The sequence below is a fragment of the Eublepharis macularius genome, chromosome 9, assembly GCF_028583425.1.
Source record: "Eublepharis macularius isolate TG4126 chromosome 9, MPM_Emac_v1.0, whole genome shotgun sequence".
Lineage (NCBI taxonomy): Eukaryota > Metazoa > Chordata > Lepidosauria > Squamata > Eublepharidae > Eublepharis > Eublepharis macularius.
In genome coordinates, this window is record NC_072798.1 from 56,623,265 (window position 1) to 56,639,750 (window position 16,486).

The following is a 16,486-nucleotide window of genomic DNA, read 5'->3' on the forward strand; positions in this document are numbered from 1 at the left end:
CTTGGTTTCTGCTGAAGGAGCATGAGAAAGGAGTATGGCCCTTCCAGGCCTTTATGGGCCTTTCAGGGAAGACTCATCTGGGCCAGATCCACCAGCAACTTGCTACTGTATAACTTGCACAGCTCACACAGGCCTACCTACTCACTACTGTTCAACAGCAGCCACCCCACAAAAGCCAGTGTGTCAGACTAGGATCTGGGAGACCCAGGTTCAAATCCCCGCTCAGACATGGAAGCTTGCTGGGTGACCCTAGACCAGTCATACACTCTCAACCTAAATAATGGAGGGAAGGGGATATAGAGGGAAATGAACTACCTTCCTGAAATCCTTGCAGCCTTCCTACTTGTTTATTTATAATTTAAAAATAAAACTGATTTACAATCCAAAGTAAGATGGCATTAAAAGTAAGACAAAATATCAAACATACCATGCTCACCAAAATCCCAATATCTTCATCAAAAAGATAACATTCTGATTCAGAATTCTTAAAAATCTTCTTTTACAATGAAGACTGAGTTCAAAATGAAATGTGGCAGTTTTTGTCTAAAACAAGGCCTTTCCTAAAAAGGCTCACAGCACATGGTGAACACAGCCATGCTTTTGCAAATGGAGAACACTACTTAGTTCATCCAAGTTGGATGCTTTCAGCTGACATTGTACCATGGGAAACTAGTATGTACCGAAGGTAAACGTCATCCCAAAGTGGAAAGAACTGATCATGTGGATGTCTTCTGATTAAGAAGTAGAGGAATCACAGGAAGGTTCTGATAAGAATTCTTGTGCATATACAAATATTTGTATATATACACAAGTATGTGTCCATTCTATAGTTGTTTATTCTTGCACATAGGCAAGAACTATCACTATGTATGAACATTCACCTGCGCTCCCCAAAATACAGGAAAATCTCTTGCTTTGTACAGCCATACCCAAGACTAAGGAAAGGAGGAAGACAGTGTTCTCAATTATTTGGCTCCTACACCTTTCTTCTGCTGGTGCAGCACTGTCTTCTGTTGTTGCTGAGTGCATTTCTTGGGTACTAAGTGCTTTTCACTCATTCAAGACCAGTGTCTGGCATGAGCAGAAAGCACCTAGTGCCAGAGGAATGCACTTTGCAACAGAGGACAGCACTCAAAAAGTGGAAGGCAGAAATAGAATCCATGCCACTGCCTTCTTTTCCCCTTTCTCCTCCGTAACTAGAGCGGGGAGCGGGGAAGCCTAATTTGTCAGTGCAACAGATTCCAGTCAGCTGCATCTGGAAGGTGCAGCCATAACCCACTTTCCGCCATTGTGCCTTCTTACAGATGCTGAGCTGACACTCAGTGTTTGTCATCATCAGTGCAATTATGTGCATGTTAAGAAATCAAAAAAGTCTTCTTACCTTTACCAAATAAACCTGGCAATCACTGACAAAATCATATTCTAGTCCATCAAAGGTATAATAATGCCGGTCCCCATAGACTGTACATACAGCAGGACAAGGATAATAAGTGCAATTAAATATCCCACGTCGACAAACACTGTGAGGGGAAAAAATTAAAATTATTCTAGAACTTTTGATTGGAAAGCTATTGTGAGCTCGAAACCAAGATACATCCGTATTTCCACAAAACACAATAAAGCATTTTAATTATTTTAAAACAATTCTGTTTCCATAGTCTTAATATAAGTATGAAATTTCCCAAGTATTCTCCATGCATTATAGTATACAATGAGAGTAGATTTATATTATGAAGGCTAAATACTGCAAACAGTATATGCCATGCTACACAGTACATGCTACACTTAGGGCTGAAACAAATGAGAAAAAAATCACACATTTCATTCCACCCATAAAATGCACAATTGCAGTCTCATGCAGCCTCTGTTTGCCTCGAGGACATACAAGGAAGGGAGAGGGACTGTAACCATTCAGCTGCCATTCAGTTTTACTTTTCATAACTGATCTCCTTTGTTACTAGCATTTTAAATCATATTTACTCAAAAGAATGTAAGATGAACCTCTGTGATGGACTGCATTTTTTAAAAGCCTGGAAGTGCTGTACAAATAGCTGAAGGACTATTAAGGGTTAATCACTCGCCGACACAGGCTGCTCCAAGGAATTTGATTGGGTAGCATGAGCTGGAAAGAGGAGGGTCTGTTTTTCAGCCCTGGCTAAGAGGACTCGAGTGTGAACAGTTGGGAGATGGAGTCCTAACTGAGAGCAGTTTAACACCCACAGAAGAACTGGGAAGGAAGTTTGGGAATAGGTGCAGACTCCCATTCGGGCCAAAGAAAGGGGATAGATTTTCTTAGGAGAGGAGGCTTTCTCTACCCAGTTAAACAAGGAGGTAGCTCTGGAGAATAGAGAGATCCTTGGCCGGGTGTGGTTGTAAACTGTTTTCAGAGACCTTAAGCGTCAGTTAACAACAACAACAACAACTCCTGAAGGAAAGCACTGGTGTTTGAAGAAAAGCGGTTTGGGGTACTAGAAAGTGAGTACCGGCATTCTTAAACTCAAAAGAGAAAGAGAATACTAAAAGAAAGTGTACTAAAGTGTTTAGGGAAAACATGGGAACATAAGCCTCTAAATATAAGAATTTAAGTATCTGTGAAAAGCATAAGAACTAAAGTCTGTGCCTGTACTGATTTTACCCAGGTATTGGGTTCAGCCATTGGGAAACACCATAGAACAGAACCAAGCGGTACCCAGGCACAAGCACAAGTCATTCGCTTGCTTCAGTTTGGTTTGAGTGGAGTGTGTATGATGCTGTAGTGTAATGTTGGTCCTCTTGCTTCGCTTTGGTTCCAGGGGGATTCCATTCCTGTGCTTCAGTTTGGTTCTATTTGGCTTTCTCTGGGATGAGCTCAGGTTGCATTTGGGAGTGTGCCTTGGCCATGGCAGCCTTACCACAGCGTGTTTCTACAATGGGTGTCAGGTTTGACTTTTTCCCTTAGCAAACACTGGAATGGCTGGGAGCACTTTGTTCAGGGGCCCACAGAATCGGCCCTTGAGGTCCAATCTTCCTGAAACTTGGGGGGGGGGGGGTCTTTAGAGAACAGTCAGGAGTATAACGCCTTAAAATTTGGTGGAGTTTTCCTGAAAAATGCCATGAACAGCCCCCTGGATAATCCCCAGATATTTTTCCCCATAGGGAATAATTGAGAGTGGGTGGGGATACCTTCTTGGGGGGTGGCGTAAAATTGGCTCCTGGGATTTAATATTCATAAAGATGGGGGAGTAGTTAGAGGACAATCAGAAGTAGGTTCCTGCCAAACCTCCAGCCTATTAGATAGCCCCAAGAGTGATTTTCCCATAGAAAATAATGGCCAATTTTTGGGAAATAGCTGAACCAAATTAGAGAATCAGTTCAGGGAATTCCATTTTTTTCCTCAGATTCGGTTAAAAAAAATAGTGTTTTTGGTTCACACTTCTAATTATATCTGTTTTCGTTGAATGTTCCAACTGTTGGCCATATTGTATTTGTGCTGTGAATGTCCTAGCTATTGATTATATTGTATTCACTTGTAGTATATAATCCACCTTGGATCTCAGTGAGAAAGGTAGACTATAAATAAACAACAACAATAATAATATATAATGGACAACACTGCAACTTGTTTGCAAATTTAAAACAACCCCTCTTTTGTGTGTGTTAGTGTCTGGCATAACTGGATAAAAACGCCTAGTATTGCATTTCAGTAAATACCATAGGAAAATTATTGTTTTTAAAGGGCACACTTTTTCTTCTTTAAAATGCTAACATCAAAGCAAGAAGTCTGGTTTCAAATAGCAAAATCAAAGGGGCGGTAAGAAGGCCACTCTCCTCTGCACAACCCAGATGCAAACTGAGACTGCCTGAGCCTGCAGCTTGCATTTTATGGACCAAACAAGATATGTGATATTCACCTCATTTAGTTGAGCCCTTACAGAGGTGTAAATTACCTAAATCCAAACTGCCAATATTGTATTTTACAATTTTAAAAACTGTGGCATATCAAAATTATTTGCTTCACTGTCATACTACCATACTTGAGAGTGTCATTTCATTATAAAGAGTAACTAGACTTTGGTAAGCAAATTATAATTTCATCTCCATGCACAAACTTCATTAAAAGTAGCACCTGCACCTTTTTAATTACTTACTTCAATACTCTGCCTTTCTCTCAAAGCTTCTTATATTATTCTCCTCTTTTCCATTTTATTCTTATGTGAGGCAAGTTATGCTGAGTGTGTGTGAGTGACCCAAGGTCACCTAGCAAGCTTCCATGGCAGAATAGGGAATCGAACATGCATCCCAATCCTAGTAGGACACTCTAACCACTACACCACACTTGGCTTTGCTATTTGACCTACATCTATATCAATGCACAGCCTTGAGAACCATGGGCAGAATGCAGGACCTGCAGCATCATTTGATATACTGTTTTCTTCCATTTTCAAACTTGTTTTCATTTGTTACTAGAGCTTCTTTCATATTTAATTATCATCACATTACATCAATCACTGAAAACTGTGCGATCCCATAATATTTAATTCAAAAAAATAATTCTGTTATTAAAAACTGATACTTTGGTAATGAAGTAACAATTACTCACCATGTATAACAAGGTGTAGCTATCATTTCTCCAGACATATATTCCCAATCTTTCCAGGTACATGGACAGCTATCCGGGACATAGCATTTTCCTTTATGTTCTGCCATCCTTCAAAACAACAACATTAAATTAAGACAAAAAACTACATACGGATTCACAACTATCTTTTCAGTCAAAGCAGCAGCACAGATTAGCCCAGCCTCTGCTAGTGGTTGTATGAATCGCAGAAAAGACTAAACTTATCAGTATTTCATATAATCCATCAGTGATGGTTTTATATTAACTGTTCTACAATGTAACAAAAAGAACACAGTGACATTTGCGTATATCATCTCATTTCCATGAAGATTATTATTATGGCTAGAAATCTGAACAAGGGTGGATCATAATCCCTTTCCTACCACTTCAATGAACAACATTTAATAATTTATTCATTTACTCGTTAAAATATGTCTACCCCACATTTCCTGTTGGTTTGAACTCTTCCTCCAGTCCAAGTAGCCTTCCTCTACCGTAAGTGGCTCTTCCTCTAACAGTTGGAGGAAAGTTACTTACAGGATAGTAGAATTCACTCCAATACTACTGTTGTTCATGATTTTTATAGGCTGACTTTAACACCAAGATGAAGGAGGACTTAACATTACGTTAGATCCTAATTAATACTTCCTGCTCGCAGCTGAACATTTCCTTCAGCACAAGAAGCCTTCCCTTGAGTGATGCTTCCTGAGACAGCAGTAAGTTCCTTGCTCTGGAGGAAGGATTCCTAGGATCTAGCCCGGTGTTATGCACAGAAGAATACAATTATTAAATCCATCAGTACAATTTTTAGACCTGTCCAGTCCTCTTCGTCTTGGAGGCACTTACCCAGGGGGGCAGACGCAACCGCTCACACAGGGTGGCGAGGGTGTACAGGTAAAGTTCATGGCAAGGTTTGCACAAGATAGCTCACAATTCACTCCAGCTGATGGCAAGCCAGGAACATGAGATCGGCAGTCGTAGTAGATTTTTTCTTCAGGGCATGCGTGAACTTCAGATATAAAATGCCAGCATGTGCTTAATTTTCGCTTGAAATGACTGAGCCTGAAAAGCACTTCTTTATACTTTAGTACATCTTCCCCTGCATTTCCTCCAAAATACTCTGGGCAGCATACATGGTGCTCTTCTCTCCTAATTTTATACACTTTATTCTCACAACAACCCTGTGAGGTAGGATGAGACCGAGTGATCAAGGTCATCCAGGGAGTTTCATGGTGAGTGAAGATCAGCACTCAGTTCTCCCAGGTCCTAGTCTAACATGCTATCCACTATACAGTACATACTGATTACATTTGTTTCAATTTCTCAAAAATATCGATGACCAAGGTAAGGAAAGGAAATCCCATTTACTCCCTCCCCAAGCAGTGTCCCACCCTCTTGCTTCAGATCTGCTTTATTTCTCATTGTTTTGTATCCACAGCTCCATCTCCACTCCCTGCCACCTGCTTCTCATTGTGTCTGCTAGTTTAGCAAAGCAACCCCTCACAATGGTGGGGAACTCCTTATTGTGCGGGGTTGCTTTGGAAACCAAAAATGGCAATCAAGAACTCATGAGGTGTTCTTGCAAGGCCTTGGGTATTAGGGAACTTGATGTGTTTGGTCATGTCTGTGCTGCTACATTTTTTGGAGTCCCCCCCTCAAGTTTTAGAAAAATGTTATACCTGTACAGCCAATCTCCAAGTCAATAATCTTTCATGTACTTAATCTCAGTACACCTGGGGGAATTTACCCTGAGGTTATGGTGCTAAGTTTATCTTTCTACATAAAAGGCAAGCCGTATTGCCGACAACGCACTTATTATCCTGGTGTGCCTGCTCAGGAGCACCAGGATAAAAAACGCGTAGTGGCCAATATGACCTCCAGAGGGCGCAGCCGCCGCAGGATGACTGAAAGCTGGGCCATACCTCTAGACAGTGCCATGGTGGAGGGAGAGCCAGGCGAGCTGACTCGTCACTTTGGATAGTGCCACTGCCACAGGATGGCCAAGCAAGCCAGCCTCCAGAGGGCGCAGCCACTGCGGGAGAGCCAGGCAAGCTGGGTTATCCCTCTGAAGGGTGGCATGGTGGCGGGAGGGCCAGGCGAGCTGGCTCGTCGCTTTGGATGGTGCTGCCACCACAGGATGGCCAGGCAAGCCAGCCTCCAGAGGGCGCAGCCCGCAGGAGAGCCAGGCAAGCTGGGCCATCCTTCTGGAGGGTGGCATGGTGGCGGGAGGGCCAGGCAAGCTGGCCCTTCGCTTTGGATGGTGCCACTGCCACAGGATGGCCAGGCAAGCCAGCCTAGCACTCCGGAGGGTGCCACTGCTGCAGGACAGTGAAACAAGCCGGGCCGTCCCTCCAGAGGGCGCCACGGCACCACCACCACTCCTGGTTTTTCTAGGGCCTGTTTTTTTTTAAACGGCTCTCTTGCTAGTTATAGGAAATAAAATATTAAAGCAAAATCAAAAATCCCAACTACTCCCTTTCAAGTGGCACACAATTTATTCCTCTCAATAAAGTGCTGTTTAAAGTGCTCAATAAAGTGTTTTGGAGAGCCAGTTTGGTATAGTAGTAAAGAGTGGGACTCTAATCTGGAGAACTGGGTCTGAATCCCCACACCTCCACTTGAAGCCAACTGGGTGACCTTGGGTCAGTCACAGCTTCCTGGAGCTCTCTCAGCCCCACCCACCTCACAGGGTGTTTGTTGTGGGGATAATAATAACATAATTTGTAAACTGCTCTGAGTGGGTATTAAGTTGTCCTGAATGGCAGTATATAAATCAAATGTTGTTGTTATTATTATAATCAATACTAAGGGGAATGAGGATGAAAATCAACACAGAAAAGTCATGGGTAGGTAGGGATCTGAAATCATGTCCACATTCAGTACTCCTCCTCGGAACTTGTGATACCAGACTCAACAAAAAAAAAAGATGACCAAACTCTTCATCCAGAGTACCCAAGAGATTTACCTGCAGGAACTGCAGCAGCTTCAGTGCATTTCATTGTTCCATTCAGACAATGGCTAGTCAGGGTATATAGAAACAGACATTTTAAACAATTTAATATTTTAAAAGTTCACAACTTTAATCTACAGGTAAAAAATAATGCAAGTATTTACTGCATACATTAAGGTTTCAAAAATGTCCATAAACTACAACTAAATGCAATTCAGTAAAATCATTAAGCTATGAAGATCAAATGCATTCAGTCATTTAAAAGTGTTTCTAATACTAGTTGATCTACTTCAGATATCAAACTAGCAACAAAGTGTGTTGTGGGAAAAAATACAACAGGTTCCTGAAAGGGGAGAGTGGACAGGCAGGCATTCCCTCCTCCACCACCACTGATCCTGGCCGGTTGAAGGCAGGAGGGGCAGGCATTGCCTCCTACTCCTCACCTGATGCCAGCTGGGTGAAGGGGGGGTGGGCATTGCCACCTGCTCCACTCCTGATCCCGGCTGGGTGAAGGGGCAGGCCTTGCTGCTTGCTCTGCACCTGCTCCAGGCATTGCTACCTGCTCTGCACCTGATCCTCGCTGGGTGAAGAAGGGATAGGCATTGCCTCCTCTGAGCCTAATTCCAGCCAGGTGAAATGGGGGGGGGACAATGCACCTGCTCCACACCTGGGTCAAATCCACATTACTCATTCTAAGTCGCATGTTCCCCACATTCCCCACGCAATCCTGAGTGCCGGTCACATTACCTCATTAAACAGATGCATTTCATTCGCATTTCTCCCGAATATGTGGTCACAGGTTTTCAACGGGAGTTTCACGGTGGCCATGAACGGGCCAATGCGCAATTTACGTGGTTTTTTTAAAAAACCACCCCCCTTCCTGTCTCTCCGGCCGTTCCGAGAGTTCCTATTGGCTGATTCAACTTGCAAGTGCTCCGTAGTCTGCAAAAGACTGTTTTTGACTTCATAACATTGGATTTATTGATTATGCTGTTTCTGAATCAAATCCGGTAGTTTGAAAAATCATTTTCGGATGAATCCATCCTCAGAACAGACTCGCGAAACTTCCTTTTTAACTGGTTTTTTTTTTATATTACTGTAATATCGAAATTACGAAATATTGAAATAATGACACTCCAAGGAAGTGAAACTTCAGTAAAATTCAGGCACTGAACTGTCCTGCATAGGAAATGCCCATGAAAGCTTCCCACATGCTTCCAAATTTCCAAAAAAGAAACGGGAGAGAGCCATCAGTGCTGTCAGTGGGGGAAAGAGAGGCATCATTATCTTCAATGATGTTTCTTTATAAGGCAAGATCAAAATAACGGAAAAGTGCGCTCAAAAAAATTAAAAAAATGGGCGGGAAAAAAGGTCCCGCCCAAAAAAGCAGTTTTCGAGCGGCCGTGTGACCGGAGGGACACGTGAGAAAGACGGATTGGAAGCAGGAATGTGAATGAAGAGGAAAAAATCGCGGATTGGAGGCAAACGGAAGATATCTGATAAACATGCGGGTAATGGGTGAATGTGGATTTGACCCTGATTCCGGCAGGTGGAACGGACAGTGGGTATTGCCTCCTGCTCCACGCCTGATCCAGGCCAAGTGAAGGCAGGAATGAGCATTGCCTCATGCTCCGCTCCTGATCCCAGCCAGGTGGAGGGGGCGGGCATTGCCACCTGCTCCATTCCAGAGCCCTGCCAGATGAAGTTGGGGATGGGCATTACCTCCTGCTCTGCACTTGATCCAGGCTGGGTGAAGGGGGATGGGCACGGCCTCATGCTCTGCTCCTTATCTCAGCCGGGTGAAGGGAAGCAGGAATTGCCACCTGCTCCACTTTTGATCCCAGCTAGGTGAAGGGGGGGTGGGCATTTCCTCCTGCTCCACAGCTGATTCCAGCTGGGTGAAGTGGGCGGGTATTGCCACCTGCTCTGCTCCTGATACCAGCCAGGTGAAGGTGGGGGGATGCATTGCCACCTTCTCCATAGCTGATTCCAGCTGGGTGAATGCAGGGGTGGGCATTGCCATCTTCTCCACTCATCCCAGCTGGGTGATGGTGGGTTGTAGGCATTGCCACCTCCTCTGCTCCTGACCTCGGCCAGGTGAAGGGGGGAGCAGGCATTTCCACCTGCTCTGCTCCTGATCCCAGCTGGGCAATGGCAGGGGGCAGGCATTACCACCTACTCCACTCCAGATCCCAGCTGAGTGAAGGCAGAGGGTGGGTATTGCCCCCTGCTCCACACCTGATCCTAGCTGGAGAAAGGGTGGGTGGGCATTGCCACTTGCTCTGCGCCTGAGCCCAGCTGTATGAGGGTGGCAGGTGGGCATTGACACCTGCTCCCCAACTGATCTCAGCTGGGTGAAGGGCAGGTGGGCATTGCCACCTTCTCCACTCCTGATCCCAGCTGGGTGAAGGTGGGGGGGTGGGCACTGCCACCTGCTTTGCTCTTCATCCCAGCTGGGTGAAGGCAGGGGCAGGCATTGCCACCTGCTTTGCTCCTGATCCCAGCTGGGTGAAGGCAGGGGGTTCGCATTGCCACCTGCTCTGCTCCTGATCCCAGCTATGTGAAGACGAGGGATAGGCATTGTCACCTGATCAGCTCCTGATCCCAATTGGGTGAAGGCGAGAGGTGGGCATTGCTACCTGCTCTGCTCTTGATCCCAGCTGGGTGAAGGCGGGGTGAGTGGACATTGCCACCTGCATTGCTCCTGATCCCATCTGGGATCAGAGATAAGGCCCTGGGAAAACAGAGATAAGGCCCTGCTTCGCTCATGATCTCAACTGAGTGAAGGCAGGGGATGGACATTGCCATCTGCTCTGCTCTTGATCTGAGCTGGGTAAAGGTGGGGGATGAGCATTGCCATCTGCTCTACTCCTGATCTGAGCTGCGTGAAGGCGGGGGTGGGCACTGCTGCCTGCTCCACTCCTGGCCCTGGCCTGGGCTTCCTGCTGTGGCATGCTCTCTGGAGGTCTGGCTGTCTCATCTGGGCTTCCCTCCACAGCAGCGCCCTCTAGTTGCGCACCAGGGTAGGAAGTGAGTTGTCTTGAATACGCTTAGCCTTTTATATAGTAAGGTTGAGAGTTAATTCACACAGATACTTTTATGTATGATGGTTTTGCAAAACAGACATTTTGAAATGTTGGCTATGCTTTCTGGATGTGTCAGTGCAAATTCTTTGGCACATGGCATCTGAAACATGTTACTGATAAACTGGTACTCATCTGGGTGCTGACAAATTTACCACGGAACACAAAATGTAGCCATTGGTATTTGAGCCCACATAAGACAATGGCATCATCTTCTGAAAAGCAATCATGGGCTCCAGAGATGAGGGGGATCGGTGCTACCGAGAGTTTTCTTGCTGTTCCTGGTCTTCCCCTAGTTTCCCAGAATATTGCCAATGGGCCAGGCCAGAGGTATCTGAAAGGTAAAGTGTTTATGTAGCACACTTTAGAATCTGTCTCTGTAAGAAAGCTGATCTTCCCTACTACTCATACAAAAATCAAAGTTTGTTTCACAGCCAGGGCTGGCGTGCCCATTGAGGCCAGGTAGGCGGTAGCCTCAGGCGCAGGGTGCCGGAGGCAGCGCAGGGGGTGGGAGCGTGCGCCGCAAAGCAGCAGCCTCCTATCCCTCCCACCCCGTGCTGCTGCCGCTGCAAGCACAAGCCCCTGGCCGGGCGCAGCTGCCACGGGCAGGCATCTGCGGTGGCGCAGGCAACCGAGCGGGACAGCTCGGAGGCCGAGCGCCGCAGCGATCGGGACAGCGGCTGCGCGCGTGCTCCCGTGATGACGTCACACATGACGTCATCACACAGGCCGGTGCGTGCACGCAGGGGGGCGCCCGGCTGGCCGGCCGTGAGCGCAGCAAACCCTTGCACCACCCCTGTTCACAGCCTTTATCAGGCAAGGCTCAGAAAAGGGAAGAGCCTGAAGATATTTAAAAGCTGAGATGGAAAGAACAATTTGCTGGTAAAAATCGTTTTGCACCATATCTCCTAGAACTGCTGCAAGACTCCATCTCCTGTTGCTTGCCAGAATATCCTTCTCCAGGACAACTAGTTGTTCCACTCTCAGCTTCAGTTCCTTGTCTGCCTAGCACTCAGATCACATGTGCACTTGAGGATAAATGCTGAAATTCTTGCAATGAGCAGGCAGTTCGCTGTTCCCTTCTAAGAACCAGTGGTGCCCTTCCACATGTTGCACCAGTGGTGCCCTTCCACAGAGGAGCCCTTCCACAAGGCAGGGTCAAAATGTTTAATTCATTAATTGAGTAAAACCAAACAGTGCTCCAACGTTAAATTGCTTTCACTAGGAGGCAGGATTCTTGACTGGCTGGAGGAATCTGTAGAAAACACAAGAGACTTGTGGCAAGAGGAATAAGTCATGCTTAGACAACTTCAAGTCAGTAGAAATATCATCATCATGTTCTGGTTCTGGCCTTCCCATAAGCAGCTGATTGATTGCTGTAGGACTGAATGGGCCTGAGTCTGATCTAGCAAGACATGTTTGTTTGTAAGCAAAAAGAGCACATTCAGGATAATTTAACAAAGATAAGCTATATATTAATTGTGATGAGATCCTGAGGATACATTCTTGCTTTGCACATTTAAAACCTGTTGATGGATCTGGGGGATGGGGGGGGGGGTGTCAGGGATTCTAATTCTTTTTTTTTTAAGGGTAGTAATCCATGCAAGCTTGAAGTCAGTCCACCTCAGAGTTTAGATGATAATACCAAGGATGATTGGCTTAAACCTCCTTAATAACTGAGATTAGATAGAGGTCTAAATGACCAAACCGGCCTACAGACAAACTGAGCAGCGTTTAGTGATGCATCAATGAGTCCACATTTCCTCCGGAAATGTAAATCCAATTTCAGTTCCAGTAAGTGTCATGTAATAACCTCCATACAGTGACAGCCGTCATACACAGAAGATCTTTTGTGAATTAGCCCCCAATCAGTGTATCCAGTTAAGAAATCAGTTGAAAAATGGCTTATAACACAACAGAAGTTGTAATTCGAAATGTGTCACATGCAGCATACTATAATGCAAAACCAACAGGGAGTACTCAGGCCATGTTTAAGAATTTTATTCTTTATTTTATATAAAATAAAAACGCCTCTAGAAACCATTGAGCTTAGATGGAAAGTTGCAGCTTCGAAGTGACATATATATAAATCAGCCTGCAGATTATCTGATATATATCACATTATTTAAAAATGGAATTTTTAATAGAGGAGCTTACCATAAGCCTGATGCTGTGGGTAGCATTTCCCCGGGCTGAAAACTTCTGCCTTTATAATAACATCGACAGCTAGACCTGATAAATCAAAACCAGTGGATTTAGATATACAAGTTATCATAGGAGAGAACATGGTACAAGGCTTTTATTTATCGATGGTTGTTGTGGGTTTTCCGGGCTGTATTGCCGTGGTCTTGGCATTGTAGTTCCTGACGTTTCGCCAGCAGCTGTGGCTGGCATCTTCAGAGGTGTAGCACCAAAAGACAGAGATCTCTCAGTGTCACAGTGAGATCTCTGTCTTTTGGTGCTACACCTCTGAAGATGCCAGCCACAGCTGCTGGCGAAACGTCAGGAACTACAATGCCAAGACCACGGCAATACAGCCCGGAAAACCCACAACAACCATCGTTCTCCGGCCGTGAAAGCCTTCGACAATGCACTCTTTTATTTATCGTATACTTTTAAATTACCACCAACTTTATCATTAACATTCAAAGCACAGATTTTACCTTAGACAAGACTTGCTGCATAATTTTAAATTTCTGTATATTTGATGTTTCTGAGTGTTGTAGCCTTAGAAAAAGGAAGTTTTCTTCTCAGGGAGATAATTTACATTATGCATGTAGCTACTGATTTCCCCAACTGTGTTAGAATTAACTATTAATTGCTTACTATATTCTTGGCACTCTTTCAGCCCTTACAATAACATAAAATGAACAACTGGCACAACTCTGAGACAGAGTCATTAGAGAGAACAGGGAACAGTGAGATGGCCAGTCTCAGGAGTACTTTCAAAGGACAGCAAATACTATCATTCGGAAATTCTTGGGGGGGGGCAAGTTCTAAAATGTCTTGGGACAGCTCTAATGGTGAGTGGCATAGATTTGTAACTCCAATAAGTTTTCCTTTTGGAAATCCTCAATGGATAAGGCTTAATCATGCTCCCAGTACAATGGAGCATTGTTTTGAGAAAATAATTTGCCCCAAGTAAGGTTTTCTACTAATGATAGGGGAAAGGTGGAATATTGTTTTCTAAAACACCATTTGGCTCACTAGTTTGACTATCATGAAGCTTATTACTATTAGGACACTTTTAACCCACCTTTCTCCAACAAAGGACTCAAGATGGGTAGGTGCAACTCATTTTTAATTGTGGCACACTGTGATCTCACAATGATTTAGAATATATCTGTAGAATGGCTAGTAAGCAAACATGCCTGCTTTACACTAAGGTGTATCTTGCAATTCTAACACCAATTAAAACAAATAACTAAACATTTTCTGAATATTAACTATATTAAAGGCTTACATTGGAACACAAAAGTTGATAGATGCTTCAAAGTATTTCCCTTCTGGGCAATTACAGCCTTCCACACAGTCATGATCACAAACATCCAAAAAAGATAAGGAAGAACAGGAGCGCTCACAGAAGGAAGAGCACTGGTGATACTGCATACCACTTCTACACACTAATCCTATGGAGAAACAACACATGGTTAACCTATCAGGAATAAAATACAGGCACAGATACCCTTTACTGTTACCCTTTAACAAAATAAAGAATGCACGTTTCTCTGGGTGTTTTTTTCGTAACCGTCTGTACCAGATTTGCTACCATACGCTTTATTCCATTTTTGGTGTTCCACCCACTTCTCCACTCTTCCGCCCCCTGCCATCCCACTGCATTGTGATTGGCTTCTCTCATCTAGCCAGCCACTCCCTCTACCCTCCTTTCCATTCTTCTCTGCTCCTTGCACCCCTTTCCTCTTTTTAATTTTTTTTTAAACTCCAGTACAGAATCGTTGAATCACTGGTTTGAAAGCACAGGGGGAAGTTCCCTTTTCATTCTTTTTGCTTTGGCATGGGTAAGAATATTGTATGGGACACTAAATATCTGGGTATCAAAAATAAAGATTCTAATACTGAGTTTTATTGCCACATACAAGCCAATTCAATGCCTTTCGGCTTGACTTCAGAGAAAGTGAGGAGTTATGTCCCCAGTGCAGAAGGGGCTTAAATATTACACAAGAAGAAAGATGTACAGAATCAGGTCTACCACCAGAGATCTCCCTGTAAAACCATAGGGGTGTGTATGTGTTTATGTGTCTAAGTGAGATTTAAAGTGCAGCATGGCTGGGCAGGAAGAAAGGACTGATATCTCCCACTTTGTATTCTTTCTTCTCCAAATTGCTCTTTTTAAACATCTGTTTTATCTCCAAAACTGGAGTACTTGACACTGAGGGGGAAAATGGTTTAAAATAATCAGGGAAGCTGATGGAGGAGGATGTCAGTTACTCCTTTCTGTCTGCCATTGCTATACTTTAAATTACCCTCCATTCTCCATGGCAGGATCCGGATTGATTCTTGTTGCCATCATACCCAGTTATGCCCTGAGTTGTTGAAGAAAAAATATTTCCTTTATTTATATTACAGAAACAGGAAGGGATAAGGAAATTGTAAGATAGGAATAATAGGAAAAATAGTTGAGACAATAAGACAGGAGATCTCCATACTGAGTCAATGTCTCCCTTCAATGAGGTAAGTGGAAGATGTGCACAAAAGGGCACATATCTTTACTTTTCTTTAAAAGCAGCTTGTGTGTTGCTGGGGCAAAGGTGGAGCCTTCCATAGTGCATCAGTGCTAGATTACTTTAGTAGGGGAGGGTTAATCTTTTCTCTCCCTGTCTTTTCATGGATAGGTACTGCCCTTCACCTGAACTTCTTTTAGCTCCAGGTTGGGGGAGGTAAGAGTTAGCAGCTCATTATCTAAAGCACCTAGATACAATGGAGGAGGCGGGTGTCAAATGAACTGGCACAAAGTGAGACAATAATTCCTTTATCCTACAGAACATTTTTTTCTATTCCTAAACTAGAGAACTTTGGCCTACTGCAAAATATCATTTTATACTACACATTGATAACGTTAAACGTTGAAAAGAAGCATCCAATTCCTGAATTAAAAAATAAAGGAAAGGTGAAAATAATTTTTAAAAGAAGCTTGTCTCTCCTGGGATTTAAAGGATGGGCTATTCTTGTCTTACTTTTAAACTTGAATTGAGCACCAGTGTGTTGGCACTGCACAGAATATAGATCATGGACCTTGACCTAGGCCGCTTGTGACAGACATTATGTAGATCATAAAGCAACCTGTTTGTATGTCTTTTGTATACTGCTTCCTGAATACAAAAAATTAAATAGTCCAAAATTATGTAAGAACTGTTCTTAAAATTCATTATAGTGTCAATTTTGATTCCCTCATAACAAGCCTTTAGCTTCTTGATGGATGACACAGGTTGCTTCCTCACAGAGCTCTTGATTCACATTCCACACTGAAGCGGCAGAGGTTTTCATTTTGGCATCAGCATAACATTGTCCTGCATTTCCCCACCTTCTGGGTTTTCCCTGATCTCCCCCCCCCATGTGCTTCGGTACAATCTTTTTGGAATGATCAGACCCAAAACAGGTTTGGGGAAAAGCGTGGATTTCAACAGCTTGCCATCCTGCTCTGTTTCTCCTGGTGCCTGCCAATGCTGCCGTATAGTGATAATGTTACTATCAATTTAAAAACACAGCAAAAAGCCTGGGGGAGGTGGTAGGCAAACAAGCAAGTCAGTATTGCCTAATATCATTATTTACAGTGAATAATGCCACAGCATTGTTTTAACTTTAGGATTAAAAAAAAACAACACCTAATAGCATTTT

At 43.9% G+C, this 16,486-nt stretch overlaps 1 protein-coding gene across 1 annotated transcript in view; it reads right to left on the minus strand.

Annotated features, from left to right (window-relative positions):
* The window catches only part of OTOGL (otogelin like), a 132,364-nt gene that overhangs the window by 85,525 nt on the left and 30,353 nt on the right, over positions 1-16,486 (minus strand). The window contains exons 20-25 of the mRNA XM_054987760.1: positions 14,094-14,259; positions 12,788-12,862; positions 7,563-7,615; positions 5,444-5,606; positions 4,580-4,687; positions 1,382-1,520 (exon numbers count right to left, since the gene is read on the minus strand). Of these exons, the coding sequence (XP_054843735.1) occupies positions 1,382-1,520; positions 4,580-4,687; positions 5,444-5,606; positions 7,563-7,615; positions 12,788-12,862; positions 14,094-14,259 (704 nt within the window). The remainder of the gene's footprint in view (positions 1-1,381; positions 1,521-4,579; positions 4,688-5,443; positions 5,607-7,562; positions 7,616-12,787; positions 12,863-14,093; positions 14,260-16,486) is intronic.